This window comes from Macaca fascicularis, chromosome 1 (assembly GCF_037993035.2).
Source record: "Macaca fascicularis isolate 582-1 chromosome 1, T2T-MFA8v1.1".
NCBI lineage: Eukaryota > Metazoa > Chordata > Mammalia > Primates > Cercopithecidae > Macaca > Macaca fascicularis.
Genome location: NC_088375.1, coordinates 25,071,907 through 25,085,644, shown reverse-complemented (window position 1 = coordinate 25,085,644; position 13,738 = coordinate 25,071,907). Strand labels below are relative to the sequence as shown.

The window sequence follows — 13,738 nt, the reverse complement described above, 5'->3', positions numbered from 1 at the left end:
CAGTTTTTGGATATTATAAATAAGACTGCTATATGAACACTCACATTAAAGTTTTTGTGTGGAAATGTCTTCATTTCTCTTGGGGAAATTGCTGGGTAGGATGCTAAATTTATGTTTAAAAGAACTGCCAAGGTGTTTTCTGAAGTTGTATCATTCTACACTCCTACAAGCAATGCATCAAAGTTCCAGTTTCTCCACATCCTTCCCAACGTTCATCATCTTGGGTCTTTTTGATTATAGCCATTCTGGTGAGTACAAAGTAGTATCTTATTATGGTTTTAATCTGCATTTCCCTAATAAGTAATGCTAACGTTACACATCTCTCCATGTGCTTACTAGTCACTCCTATATCTTCCTTGGTAAAATGTATACTTACATTTGTCCATTTAAAAATCTGAGTTGTTTATATTCTTACTATTGAGTTGTAAGAGTTGTTTATACATTCTAGACACAATTTCTTTATTGGATATGTGATCTGCAAATGTTTTCTCTCAGTCTGTGGCTTTTGTGCTTCAAAAAGCACAAAAGATGTTGAATTTACTAATATATTTTTTCTTTTATGGATTATTCTCTTGGTGCTGTGTCTATGAACTCTTTGCTTAACCCAAAGTCACAAAGATTTTGTCCCACCTAATTTACTAGAAGCTTTATAGTTTCAGCTCTTATATTTAGGCCTTTGATCCATTTCAGTTAATTTTTATGCACGGTGTAAGGTAAGTATCTAAATTCCTCTTTCTGCGTACGGATATCCAGTTGTCCTAGAACCATTTGTTGAAGACTATCCTTTCCCTATTGAATTGCCTTGGCACCTCTGTCAAATATCAATAAAGCATAAATTCAAAGTTTTGCTTCTGGACTCTTAATTTAGTTCCATTTAATGTATATATCTATATGTACGCCAGTAATATACTGCTTTATTGTTGCTTTACAGTAAACCTTGAAATCAGGATATGAAAATCCTCTAATTTCATTCTTTTTCAAAATTGTTTTGGCTATTCTGGGTCCCTTCCATGTATATTTTCGAAAGAGTTTATTGATTTCTTTAAAACAAAACAAAAAAAACCTGTTGGAATTTTTACTATGATTTTGTTGAATCTATAAATCAAGCTGGAAGACTGAGCATGGTGGCTCATGCCTGTAATCCTAGCACTTTGGGAGGCCAAGGTGGGTGAATTGCTTGAGCCCAGGAGTTCAAGACCAGCCTGGGCAATACGGCAAAACCCCATCTCTGCAAAAAATACAAAAATGAGCTGGGCAGGTGGCATGTGGCTATAGTCCCAGCTACTGGGGAGGCTGAAATGGGAGGATCGCTTAAGCTTGGGAAGTTGAGGCTGCAGTGAACTGTGATTGTGCCACTGTGATAGGGCAATACCCTGTCTAGAAAACAGAAAACAAATTATATATATATATATATAACAAATTATATATATATATAAAATAAATAAAATAAAAAATATATATTTGTGTTATAATGTAGATAAACCCTGAAATCAGAGAAAGAGAGATATGCACACATACCTCAAGCTGGAGAAAAACTGTCAAATTAAGAATGCCTCGTTTTCCAAAACATGAATGTGGAATATGAAATGTCTCTTTATTTAGACTTCTTTTAACTTCTTTCAGCAAATTGTAGTTTTCATTGTTCAAGTCTTACACTTCTTAAGTTTATTCCTAAGTATTTTATTCTTTTGATACTGTTACATACAAGTTATTTCCTAAATTTCATTTTTGAACTGTCCATTGATAGTATATACAAATGTAATTGATTTTTATATATCAATCTTGTATTCTGCAACAATACTGAATTTACTGACTAGTCCTAGATATCTTTCTTTTTTGGTGAATTCCTTGGTACTTTTATGCATATAGAATAATGCAAATAGAAGCAGTTTAACTTCTTCCTTTATAAACTGTCTTTCATTTTTTTGCTGTCCTTTACTGGAGGCTATACTCTCCAGGACAATGTTAATCAGAAGTCCACAAAAGCAAACACTCTTACCTAACTCCCAGTCTTAGTGGGGAAAGTATTCAGTCTTTTGCCATTAAGTATTCTCTTTGCTGGAGAGTATTAGTAAGTGCTCTTTATCAGGTGAGGCAGTTCCTTTGTATTTCAGTTTTTATCATGAATGGGGTTTGGATTTTTACAAATATATTTTCTGTACCCACTGAGATGATTATGTGGTTTCTATCCTTTCTTCTACTATTATGTGTTACATTAATTGATGTTCAGTTATTGGACTAACCATACATTCCTGGGAGATAAAACCTCCTTGGCCATGATGTATATAATTGTTTGATTTTTTTCAGTATGTTGCTGGATTTGACTTGCTAAGATTCTTTTGAGAGTTTTGGTTTATATTTTCCCGAGGAATATGAGTTTGTAATTTTTTTTCTTGTGATATTTATCTAAGCTTGGGTATCTGGGTAATGCTGGCCTGATAGGAAAATACAGGAGGAATGTTATTTCTTTGATCCATGTTTTAATTTCCAAATACATGGGGACTTCCCAAATTTATTTCTATTGTTAATTTCTAGTTTATCTCAGTTGTCATCAGACAACACACTTTGTATGATTTTAATCCTTTTTAATTTACTGAAACTTGTTTTATGGCTAAAAGTATCCTGGGAGATGGATGTTCCATGTGTACATGAAAAGGATGTGTTTTCTGCTGTTGCTGGACCAAGTGTCCTGCAGATGGCAGTTAGAACAAGTTGGTTGATAGTGCTCAAATCTTGTATATCCTTCACAACTTTTTTTTTAAACAAACAGGGTCTTGCTCTGTTCTCAGGCTGGAGTGCAGTGGTACAATTTCAGCTTATTGCAGCCTCAACTTCCCAGACTCAAGTGACCGTCCCGCCTCAGCCTCCCGAGTAGCTAGGACTACAGGCATGTGCCACCACACCTGGCTAATTTTGTTCTTTTTTTTTTTTTTTTTTTTTTTTGTAGAGACAAGGTCTTACTATGTTGCCCAGGCAGGTTTTGAACTCCTGGACTCAAGCGATCCTTCCACCCTGGCCTACCAAAGTGCTGGGTTTTATAAGCATAAGCCACTGCACATGGCCTGAAATTTTTTTTTTTTAAACATGGCTCAAATAAATAATATGTCTGAAACTATTATTGTTGAATTGTCTGTTTCTTCTTTGAATTTTATTCCTTTTTGTTTACTGTATCTTGGGCCTTTGTTGTTAGGTGGCTATATAATTATAGTTGCTATATCTTCCTGAGGAATGAACAATTTTGTCATTATGAAAAATGTTTTGGAAAATGAATTGGGGGCAGGGCATGTTTGGTTGAGATTATTAAGGGCTGTGGAATTTTTACAAGTTTTTGAGACACAATGGAACACTTGTCTTTCTGGAGGAGTATGGCAATGATCACTCTTGCATCTATTTTAGAATGTTTACCAAGGACCTATTATGTGTCAAAAGTACCTATGGGAAAATAAGACGACCACATCAATCAAACATGATTTTTCTTAGAAGATAGTACTGAGGATATGGTTTTTCCTTTCATTTCTAAAATCCTATTCCAAATAATAATAAAGAGATACAAAAGGGAAAAAGAGCTCTGGTGACAGATATCAGAGGTTTTGAGATTCAGACAGATTTGCAGAAATGAGAAAAAGGATGAAGCTGGATGGTGGAGAAATCAACCATAGTCCAGAAGGGCAAAGGAGAAGACTATGATAGAGGAGAAAATTATTCACTCTGATGGAGCCTTACAGAGAGTCCCAGCTCAGAGTTATTTGTCAGATACTGAGGTAGATGGAAACAGGGTCAGAGAACAGGGTGATTCAAGGACTATTCACATGATAGCTCTCACAGTGGGTCTTTCCCTCCTTCTACCAGACCTCTCAGATGAACAGAACCAATGTCACCTACTCTTCAAAGAAAATAAAATCTGACTATGGAACGCTAAGGATTCTAGTGTAGGCACTTGCACGCATGAGTAAAGATACCCCTCATTTTGGAAAAGTATGAGAGAAAGCCTCGCTTGCCTGCGTGCTTCCTGTTTATATGCTGAAATAAAGTCTGGCAGTTTTTTATTCACATTCACAGCTCACTGCAAACCCTTCCATTCAGGGCAGGGGACTCTTGAGTAACAGAAGCTACACAATGTCAGGAAACACCCTTGCAAGCTACTGATATTAAGTAATGTAATCTTGCATTCATCACTATGAATAAATAACCAAAAATCACCAGACAATGAAAAAAGCCAACAGCACATTACAAATGGCACAAAATGAATAAACAGAGTGAATGCCAAAAAACTCTAACTTACAAAAAAAGATAAATTACCAGAGTTCAAGAAAGACATTAGTTCACATTGAAAATGCTTGCTGAAGGCCAATGAGGGCAAGTTTTAAAAGGTCCCTTCTTTGAAATCTTGTAGTGAAATTTTAGAACAGTATAAGATTAAAAAAAAAAAATCCTTAAGGTTTATAGAGAGAAAAAACAAGGAAAAAGAGATTGAAATCAGACTTTTCATTAGCAACACTAGATGCTAAAACACAACAAAATTCAAAGGAAAAATACTTTTGTAACTGGACAAACTCCAAAAAAAAAAAAAAACTGTGAAGGCAAAATAAATACTTCTCAGTTATACCTGTATTTTGAAATTTTACCTCCCATGTAACCTTTCTACATAAAATTACTTGAGAACGTGCTCCAGACAAAAAGGAATCAAAGAGGAAGACAGGGGATCTGAGAAACATTGGATTTAACTCAGGAAAACAATTTAAAATAAGCAATCATAGAAATCCCAAGAAGAAAGTCTTCAGGAAGAAAGCAGACTGCATTAGATAAGTTGTATGATTAAGACACTGGCTATCTTTAATAAAGAACATGATAAAGACACATGCTACTTTTCTCAACAGAGAAAAGAAGGCAGTATAAAAATATCAGAGGAAAAGAGGCTGTACAAGAAAGTTATAGTCCAAAGAGGAAAAAGAAATTAAAAGGGGGCATGGTTTTGAGCAATGGCTGATAAAAGAGTAAGAAAAGAAAATTCACTTGACACTGACTCTTCTTCTCTTTCAAGGAGCAATGACACAAATTCAGCAGCTTACATCAACACAATTTATCATCTCATAGGTTTTGTGGGTCAGGTGTGCAGGCAGAGCCTGAGTCCTCTGCTTAGAGTTTCATAAGGCTGCAATCAAATACTATACTGTACAAATACTACTGAAACTGTACATACATGTACATATAAAAAAGATTTAAAGAGAAAATAAAAATAGTACTTGTGATTGTTTTTCCTGTTTCAATTTCCTAGTAATGTTGTTTCTTAATAATAAAAAAAAAATTCATTCCAGGAAAAATTATCAACATGTCAGAAAAAAAATCACAATTAGATCCACATAAATAGGCTGAGTGAGTGAGTTCACGAAAATGTGGCCGGTAAGAAGTATCAAAAACTGATGCAAATTTTTAGCTAGTTTTGAGTATTAAAATCTCTCTAAAATTACTTTGATTTTCCCCATATTTTAAGAAAACTGAAAAGCTATTTGTTCTTAATGTGTAAACTATTAAAAAAATTTTCTGTAAAAGACAGGTGTTTTTAGACCTAAAGCAACATAACTTGTTGGGAACGTAAGATTCAGTTCATAATTTACCGGGTGACTGGCAGTCAATTTGGACAACAAGGTCCTCAGAGATGGGACTTCATGTTCTTGGTGCCTGCCACAATGCCAATCAATCACTAACAGTTTGCTTATTAAGTAAAAGTGCTCCATATTTTATATATTTTTAACCAGGGTTCTTAAATATATTCTTGAACCAAGGTTCTTAAAACTGGAACCTGTAGGTATCCACAAATAGCCTTGGGATCGGAGGTTGATGGGAGTTGTCATTTATAAACTTTAAATTTTACTAAAAATTGTGAATATGTCTATTTTGTGTGAGGAAAAGTCTGTAGCTTTCAAATTCTTAAAAAGGTCCAACATCCAGAAGAGGTCAAGAAACACTGTTTAGCCGGGCGCGGTGGCTCAAGCCTGTAATCCCAGCACTTTGGGAGGCCGAGACGGGCGGATCACAAGGTCAGGAGATCGAGACCATCCTGGCTAACATGGTGAAACCCCGCCTCTACTAAAAATACAAAAAACTAGCTGGGCGAGGTGGCGGGCGCCTGTAGTCCCAGCTACTGGGGAGGCTGAGGCAGGAGAATGGCGTGAACCCGGGAGGCGGAGCTTGCAGTGAGCTGAGACCCGGCCACTGCACTCCAGCCTGGGCGACAGAGCGAGACTCCGTCTCAAAAAAAAAAAAAAAAAAAAAAAAAAAAAGAAACACTGTTTAACATAAGCAAAAATTAATGGATGACTGGATGCAGAAAAAAATAAAAATGTTCTAATAATGTGGAAATTTAATATAATATAAAGCCATTTATTCAATTTTTACATCATGGGTAGGTCACAGAGCCAAGGAGGCATTATAAATTTAAAACATAAGTGAGAAAAATAAAAATTCCCACCTCTAGGTTAAATTAAGCTTCAATAAGAAATATCATTAATCTACCCAATGATTTACTAGCAAATAACCAACCTGGTGAATAATTATAGCATGTTATGCACTATGTATCACTAAAAAAACATCTGATGACAGTGCTAAGTGATTTTAAATTTATCTGGAAAATTTGCTACTGAAAGGAGGCCAAAGGGGAAAAAAAAACCCATTCATTTTACAGAGTATGTCACACACTGAGCTAGGCATCAAGAGTTCAAAAAGAACACTCAAATCTTTTGAGAAGTGCAGTCTATTGGGAAAGACAGGTGTGTGAAAATAAAATTATTTATAATACAGATACGTGGAAATGAATAGTTTCCTGGAGAAGCTAAAGAATATTTCCAAGAAAAACTGACATACAAGCTGGTATAGTTTTATCAATAACAGATCAAGAACTGCAGGCTAAGATGGACATTTCCAGTGTAGGGATGTTTACAAAGGTATGGATGGAGCCCTCCTGTGTGTTGAGGGTAGGGGAGGCAAAAGACGAGTGGGAGATCAGGTTCAGACCGGAAATAACCTTCATGAATTGACAAACTTGCATGTTTTTCTGAATGCAAAAAGGCACAGCTATTGAAGGTTTTTAAGGAAAGGAATTAAAGAAAATTGATGTTTATGAGCAACACCTATCTTTAGTTAGAGCCTTAATTCACAATTTAATGGCAGATTCTTATAATAACCCATCATGGGCCTCCAATGTGCTCAGCAGGTGCGTTGCGTGGCAGCTGCTTACCTGTAACTGAAAGATTTGTCACAGCAGCACTGGTCAGGGGGAGGACAGGGCTGACTGTGAGGGTAGTTGCTGCACTGCTAGTCACAAGGCTTGGTGTGGTCGCCACCTTGAGGTCAGAAATGAAAACATGGACAAAGCACTTAAAATCAAAACTTAAAGAGGAAATGATTTTATAGTCACTCTTTGATCTTGGAATTGAGACACTTAACATCCTATGTTGGAAAACTGCTATTGGAAGATAGTTGTTCACTGATACCACAAATAGCTCTGCCCGGGTTTTAAAAATAAATAATAAAAAGTTCCTAAATTTCAATAGTGTTGAGACAGATATACTCTAAGTCGGTAAGAAACATTACACTAATTATCAACTTTACTTAAATAAGAAAACTATTTGACAGGATCAGGGAATCTGGGGTACGTGTTATTTTTACTTTTGACCCTGTGGGGGGGCAGTATTGCCTTATGTTTGGTTTTAATAAAATAAAATTATGAAAATAATGTGAAGCAAACTTTTTAAAAAACTGATTCGTTTTGAAATAACAAAAAATTCTAGTTTTGCAAGAGATACTGTCTTTCTTCTAGCACAAATCAACATAAACATCACCTTTACAAAACAAAATTGTTGTTTAATAATTATCTTTTTCATAACTATCTCATAACTTTATGACTACAGACCCACCATTTAACAACTACAACCTTCAATAAACTAACATGTGCTTTTAATGCTGACTTTAGTTTAAAAAGCCTGCCAGTATGGAATGACATTCAAATAAAATAAAACCAAATTTAAAAAGAACAGAAATGCAAACTTAACAATATTCCCATCTTTTGAATCCTGACAATGTAGAAGTCAAATTTATAATCATCTTAAAAATCAAGGGAGTCACACGACCACTGTATGTCTCTTCAGTCTAGGAGTAATGCAAACAGCAGAAGTTACTCAATGAGGCTTCATAGAAAAGGATCATATGTTGTTTGAAAGTAAAAGATCTGAGATGATTGTCTTAATACAAGTTCAGAGCTGAAAGTTATCTGGTAATTTGCCGTCACTTAATCATGTGAGTGTAAGTTTAATAAATTGGGCTTTAGGACTCAACACGAATAAAAAGTAACTAAAGATTTTCTGAGATAGCTGGAATCAGTAGCAAATTTACTCCCATGGTTACACAGTAATCTAATGAACTATACCTGAGAAGAGTATGATGGAAATGCAATGAAAGAATTAGAATTGTATACTTTAAAAAATAAGATAGGTGGGCTGGGCGCGGTGGTTCACACCTGTAATCCCAGCACTTTGGGAGGCTGAGGCAGGTGGATCATCTGAGGTCAGGAGTTTAAGACCAGCCTGGAGAACATGGTGAAACCCCGGTCTCAACTAAAAATACAAAAAAATTAGCTGGGCCTTGTGGCGGGTGCCTGTAATCCCAGCTACTTTGGGAGGCTGAGGCAGGAGAATCTTTTGAACTCAGGAGGCAGAGGTTGCAGTGAATTGAGATCGTACCATTGCACTCCAGCCTGGACAACAAGAGTGAAACTCTGTCTCAAAAAAAAAAAAAAAAAAAAAAAAAGATAGACTGGGAACGGTAGCTCACACCTGTAATCCCAGCACTTTGGGAGGCCGAGGCCGAGGCGGTGGATCACTTGAGGTCTGGAGTTCAAGATCAGCCTGGCCAACATGGTGAAACCCTGCTTCTATCAAAAGTACAAAAAATTAGCCGGGAATGGTGGTACATCTGTGGGGTACATCTGTAATCCCAGTTACTCAGGAGGCTGAGGTACAAGAATCACTTGAACCCAGGAGGCGGAGGTGGCAGTGAGCCGAGATCGTACCATTGTACTCCAGCCTGGGTGATGGAGTGAGACTCTGTCTCAATACAATACAATACAATACAATAAATAGAAAAATAAATAAAAAATAAGATAGACCAAGAAGTTCTTGGGTTAAAAACAACATGAGATTTCACCCTCCATGCAGGGGCACCTCAAGACCAGTGACCTCAGCAGAGAGAGAGAGAGCGTGCATGCGAGCATGAGAATTTCATTACCTTGCTAATGTCTAAAATATACATTTATATGCATTTACTTGATGTATTTATTCATTAAATTACTATTATGAAATAAACTGATTTAACAGGTCATTTGTAAAATTGTGAAAATTAGCCCTTGAGCTTGCATTTTTTCATTCTTACCAGTGAAGTTGGGCTGGGGAAAATTGCTTTGATAGGTGAGCTGCTGGTCCCACCACTGCTTGGTGGGTTTATTCTTTTTTCTTTCTGGCGGCGGTTACAGAACCAAACACGAATCACCTCTTTTTCCATATTGAGCTGATCAGCAATCATAGTGATCTCTTCCGAGGTAGGCTTTTGATTCTGCAGGGTGAAAAAATCCTTTGGAATAACTATCCTTTGGAATAACTTTTTGAACTACTGGCATAATCACATCAGTATATAAATAAAAAATGAGGAGGGACAGGTTAGAAAATGAAGCTGGGACACATACAACCATCCATATTGGGCCACTTTCAACAAACAGATTCTGTAGATAGAAGTTCTAATGAACATACGCCTACTAAACTTATTCATATTAACTTAGAATAAGTTATCCTTGAATATCTATAGTTTTTCATTTTTAAGATCTATTAATTGTGAATGAAATTCACAAAATACCAGTACACCCATATGTATTAGCAGGAATTTAACCTTTCTCCACACTTCACGCTATCTAATTTGGACCTCACAGTAGGAAAGGCAGGTGTTTCACAGATGAAGGACCTTCAGCTTAAAGAAATCATGTGATTTGCCCAATCAGGGGCAGAGCTGATAAAAATTCCTAATTCAGTGTTCTCCCAATGTGCTCAAGTCTTTTCTGAATTAGAGAAGTCAAAATTTTCTTAAAAGCTTTGTTATGATATTACCTGGTTAAAAAAAAATAATTGCCAAATATCTCTTGCATTAATTTAAGCTCCATAGCCTAACACTCAAGGTCTCTAGTGTTCCAATCCCAAACTACTATTCCAGGCATACAGACACTACAATTTAACCAACCAATCTACTAGAGTGTCTCCTGATACACCCTATGGTTTCCCTCACTTCAGTGTTTCTCCCCCACTCTGAGGGGGAAACGCTCATGTGCTTCCTCTGCTAAAGTACTTTCCCCCCACCTTTTGTAGTCTGTGGAATTAATTCCTATGTATCATATGTTAGCTGCCACCTCTCTCATACTGAGCGCTCGCATGGATGTGATTCTGGTGTCTCCTGAACCCTGCAGAACTCTGGTTCTGTCTCCTATGTTAGTAACTTACTTACTTCACCTATTTATAATCATCCATAAGGGCAGAGGCTGACATGTCATCTTTTACCACCTACAGTTTCTACTAAGTACTAATGTTAAGTACCACACAGACAATCCCTTGTACAGAAAAGTAAAATCCTCACTGACCTCCAAGAAACTCTTCTCTAAGGCCACACGGATGTTGGTCTCTATGCTGGTGCGTTTCTTCCTCCTACGGCTCAAGCCCTCAATTCCTGGAGAATTCAGGGCACTTGGGCTGGAAAGGGACGAATCAGATGAGAGGTTCTCTGTAAGAATGAAGAAAATACAGAAATAAAATTAGCTGAGCACGGTGATTCATATGCACAATATGCATATTAACAAAACTGACAAAATAAGCTACATGCAAGTATGAAAAGGTTTTCACATAACCTACATTACAATATTGCTTATTGGCCGGGCACAGTGGTTCACACCTGTAAACCCAGCACTTTGGGAAGCTGAGGCGGGAGGATCACTTGAGGTCAGGAGTTCAAGACCAGCCTGGCTAACGTGGTGAAACCCCATCTCTATCAAAAATACAAAAATTAGCTGGGCACGGTGGCGTGCACCAGTGGTCCCAGTTACTTGGGAGGCCGAGGCAGGAGAATCACTTGAATCTGGTAGGCGGAGGTTGCAGTGAACTGAGATCATCTCACTGTACTCCAGACTGGGCAACACAGCGAGACCATGGCTCCCTCTACCTGCTCCCCCGCCCCCCCAAAAAATATATATTTACTACCATGGATATTTCTGCTGCCCTTATTGGCATTCTTTGTCCTAGGATGTTGACAATATTACCACTACTTTTGGATTTCTGTTTCTGAGAAAAAAGAGGTTTACTATTTCTATCCTTAAACTCAGCTCTATGTCTCCAGTTCTGTTTGTTTATAAGTTCTGGGGATAAAAGGAAGAAAGTTTCTTGGAAATTACTGAACGTTTAATATTTATCTTGTAAATGGCCTCTCATTTTATTGGTATAATCTAGGGTAAAAAGAAAAGAAACAAATGAAATATTTATAAATTCTCTGAAGTTAAATCACAGGGTTCTGTAATTTCACAGTTTAATAACCTTGGGCATGTCATACACAACTGAGTTTGTTTCTGCTACATGTAAAATAAGATGGAAGGAATAAACCAGTGGTTCTTATCTGTGGACTCTGGAAACAGATGCCTAGGCCTCATCCACAGCTACTGAATAAAACTGTCCAAGGATGCGTGTTTCAGGTTTGTCTTTTCCAAAGGCCTAATTTTTGTTCCTATCTACAATAAGAACTATAGTTTAAGGGATCTATATGACTCCTACAGCTTTCATAGTTTATGATACTGTGACTCAAAAGTCCAATCTTCCAAAAGGAACTCTCAAAACAAAAAAACGTAAGACTAAGCTAGTAGTCTAACTTTTCTGAATGATATGTGTGGTCATCTGAAATAACAAAAGCAGAAATATTGCAAGAACAAGTTCTATGATAATTCATCAAGGAAGACACAATAAGCTTCTCCTTCAAGCTTACCTAAATACAAAAGCCTTCTTATCCTATTCCTTCAACTGTGTGTGTGTGTGTGTTCCTTTCCTGGCTCAAATACAAGAAGTATTTCAGGCTAAAAATTATTGCTAATTATTTACACTGTAATTACTAGAATATTTAAATGAATCAGCTTTCTGATTTATATCACCATAATTCATAATGATCCTCCCAGGATTAGTAAGCTTCAAGGTTCCGTAATAACAAAAATAGAGTAAGAAATATAAACCCCAATTTATATAACAATCCCCCTGTAAAATTTCAATGAATGACAAAGAAATGTCTTATATAGTCACTTACCTGCATCATTTAGCCACTTCTCTAAAAGTGGCTTCAACTTGCACATGTTCTTAAAGCTGAGGTTCAAGGCTTCAAAGCGAGAGATGGTAGTTTGGCTGAAGTCATTTCCATATAGTTTCCCCATAGCGAGCCCAACATCACCCTACACACAATACAGAGCAGGAGAAGAGGAGAGGAAAGACAGAGTCATCTCACCAATGCTTAAAGCCTTCACTCTGGGGTGTTGCTCCAGTAACTGCTTTAGACAGAGAGTCAATAATTATTCCACTTACGGGGCTCCACATAAACTCCAGTCCTAAGCCAGTCACAGTGTTACTGTGAGGACTCTGTCAGGCCTGATCATTATAATGTTCAATACTGTCCCACATACTTTCCCATTTTGAATCTCTTCTTGCCACCTTATGTAATCATGGAGATACCAAAATTTCAACTAGGTATCAAAAATAGTGCTAATATTCTAACAAGCCCCTTAAATGATACAACCAAAGTGATTTAAGTAATCTTTAAAAATGTATTTATCTGGTCTGGGCGCAGTGGCTCACACCTTTAATCCCAGCATTTTGGGAGGCCTAGGCCTACATGGGTGGATTACTTGAGCCCAGGATTTCCAGACCAGCCTGGGGGAACGTGGCAAAACATCTTAAAAAAAAAAAAAAAAACAAGTATCAGCCAGGCGTGGTGGCTTGTGCCTGTAGTCCTAGCCATTTGGGAGGCTGAGGTGGAAGGATCGTTTGAGCCCAGGAGGTCAAGGCTGTAGCAAGCTGTTATCGTGCCACTGCACTCCAGTCTGGGTGACAGAGCGAGACCCTGTCTCAAAAAAAGAAAAAAAATTAATAAAAAGAAAAATAAATTTATCTGTATCACCTAATTATGTATAACTCTCTAGATAACCCAAGATATTCCTGAACTAACCAAACTTCCCAAAAATCAGTTTAAAAATTAGAAATCATCTCTTTCTTCTTTTCCCTATCAAGTATTTCTGGAAGCAGTGAAAAAAAGAATCTATTTTCACTCCTAGTTTGGATTTCAAAGTTAGTTACAAAAAACAGGTATTCTAAAAGACTACTTTTGTAACCATCATAGAAATAGAAATTCACAGTAGAGAGGTTTGACCCATTTAGTCAAACCTTCATGGGCACTGGAAACTTGGTAACCTTATAGCAATAGAACAATGATGCCCTGAATATATTACAAAAGATGTCTTTCTCTATAAGCCTATAACCTTTGAAATGTATACAGAGCTTTTCTTCTTGCTGAATCTCTCTTGTTCAAGCTGGAAAAAAAGGGTATCTTAATAGTTACTTTATATACAGGAAACAGAAGCTCACGGAGTTTAAATGATTCACCCATTCATTTCAATTAGTTTAGT

The 13,738-nt window shown here is 36.9% G+C and overlaps 1 protein-coding gene across 10 annotated transcripts in view; it reads right to left on the bottom strand.

Moving 5' to 3' along the window:
* The window catches only part of POU2F1 (POU class 2 homeobox 1), a 195,989-nt gene that overhangs the window by 18,952 nt on the left and 163,299 nt on the right, over positions 1 to 13,738 (bottom strand). For 7 of the 10 annotated variants that reach the window (XM_065520567.1, XM_045392137.2, XM_005539869.4 and 4 more), the window contains 4 exons: positions 12,370 to 12,511; positions 10,673 to 10,812; positions 9,424 to 9,603; positions 7,235 to 7,340 (listed from right to left, as the gene is read on the bottom strand). In XM_065520567.1, the coding sequence (XP_065376639.1) occupies positions 7,235 to 7,340; positions 9,424 to 9,603; positions 10,673 to 10,812; positions 12,370 to 12,511 (568 nt within the window). Of the gene's footprint in view, positions 1 to 7,234; positions 8,146 to 9,423; positions 9,604 to 10,672; positions 10,813 to 12,369; positions 12,512 to 13,738 lie in introns of all 10 variants that reach the window. The other 3 variants (XR_012418722.1, XR_012418712.1, XR_012418703.1) reach the window with 2 other exon arrangements.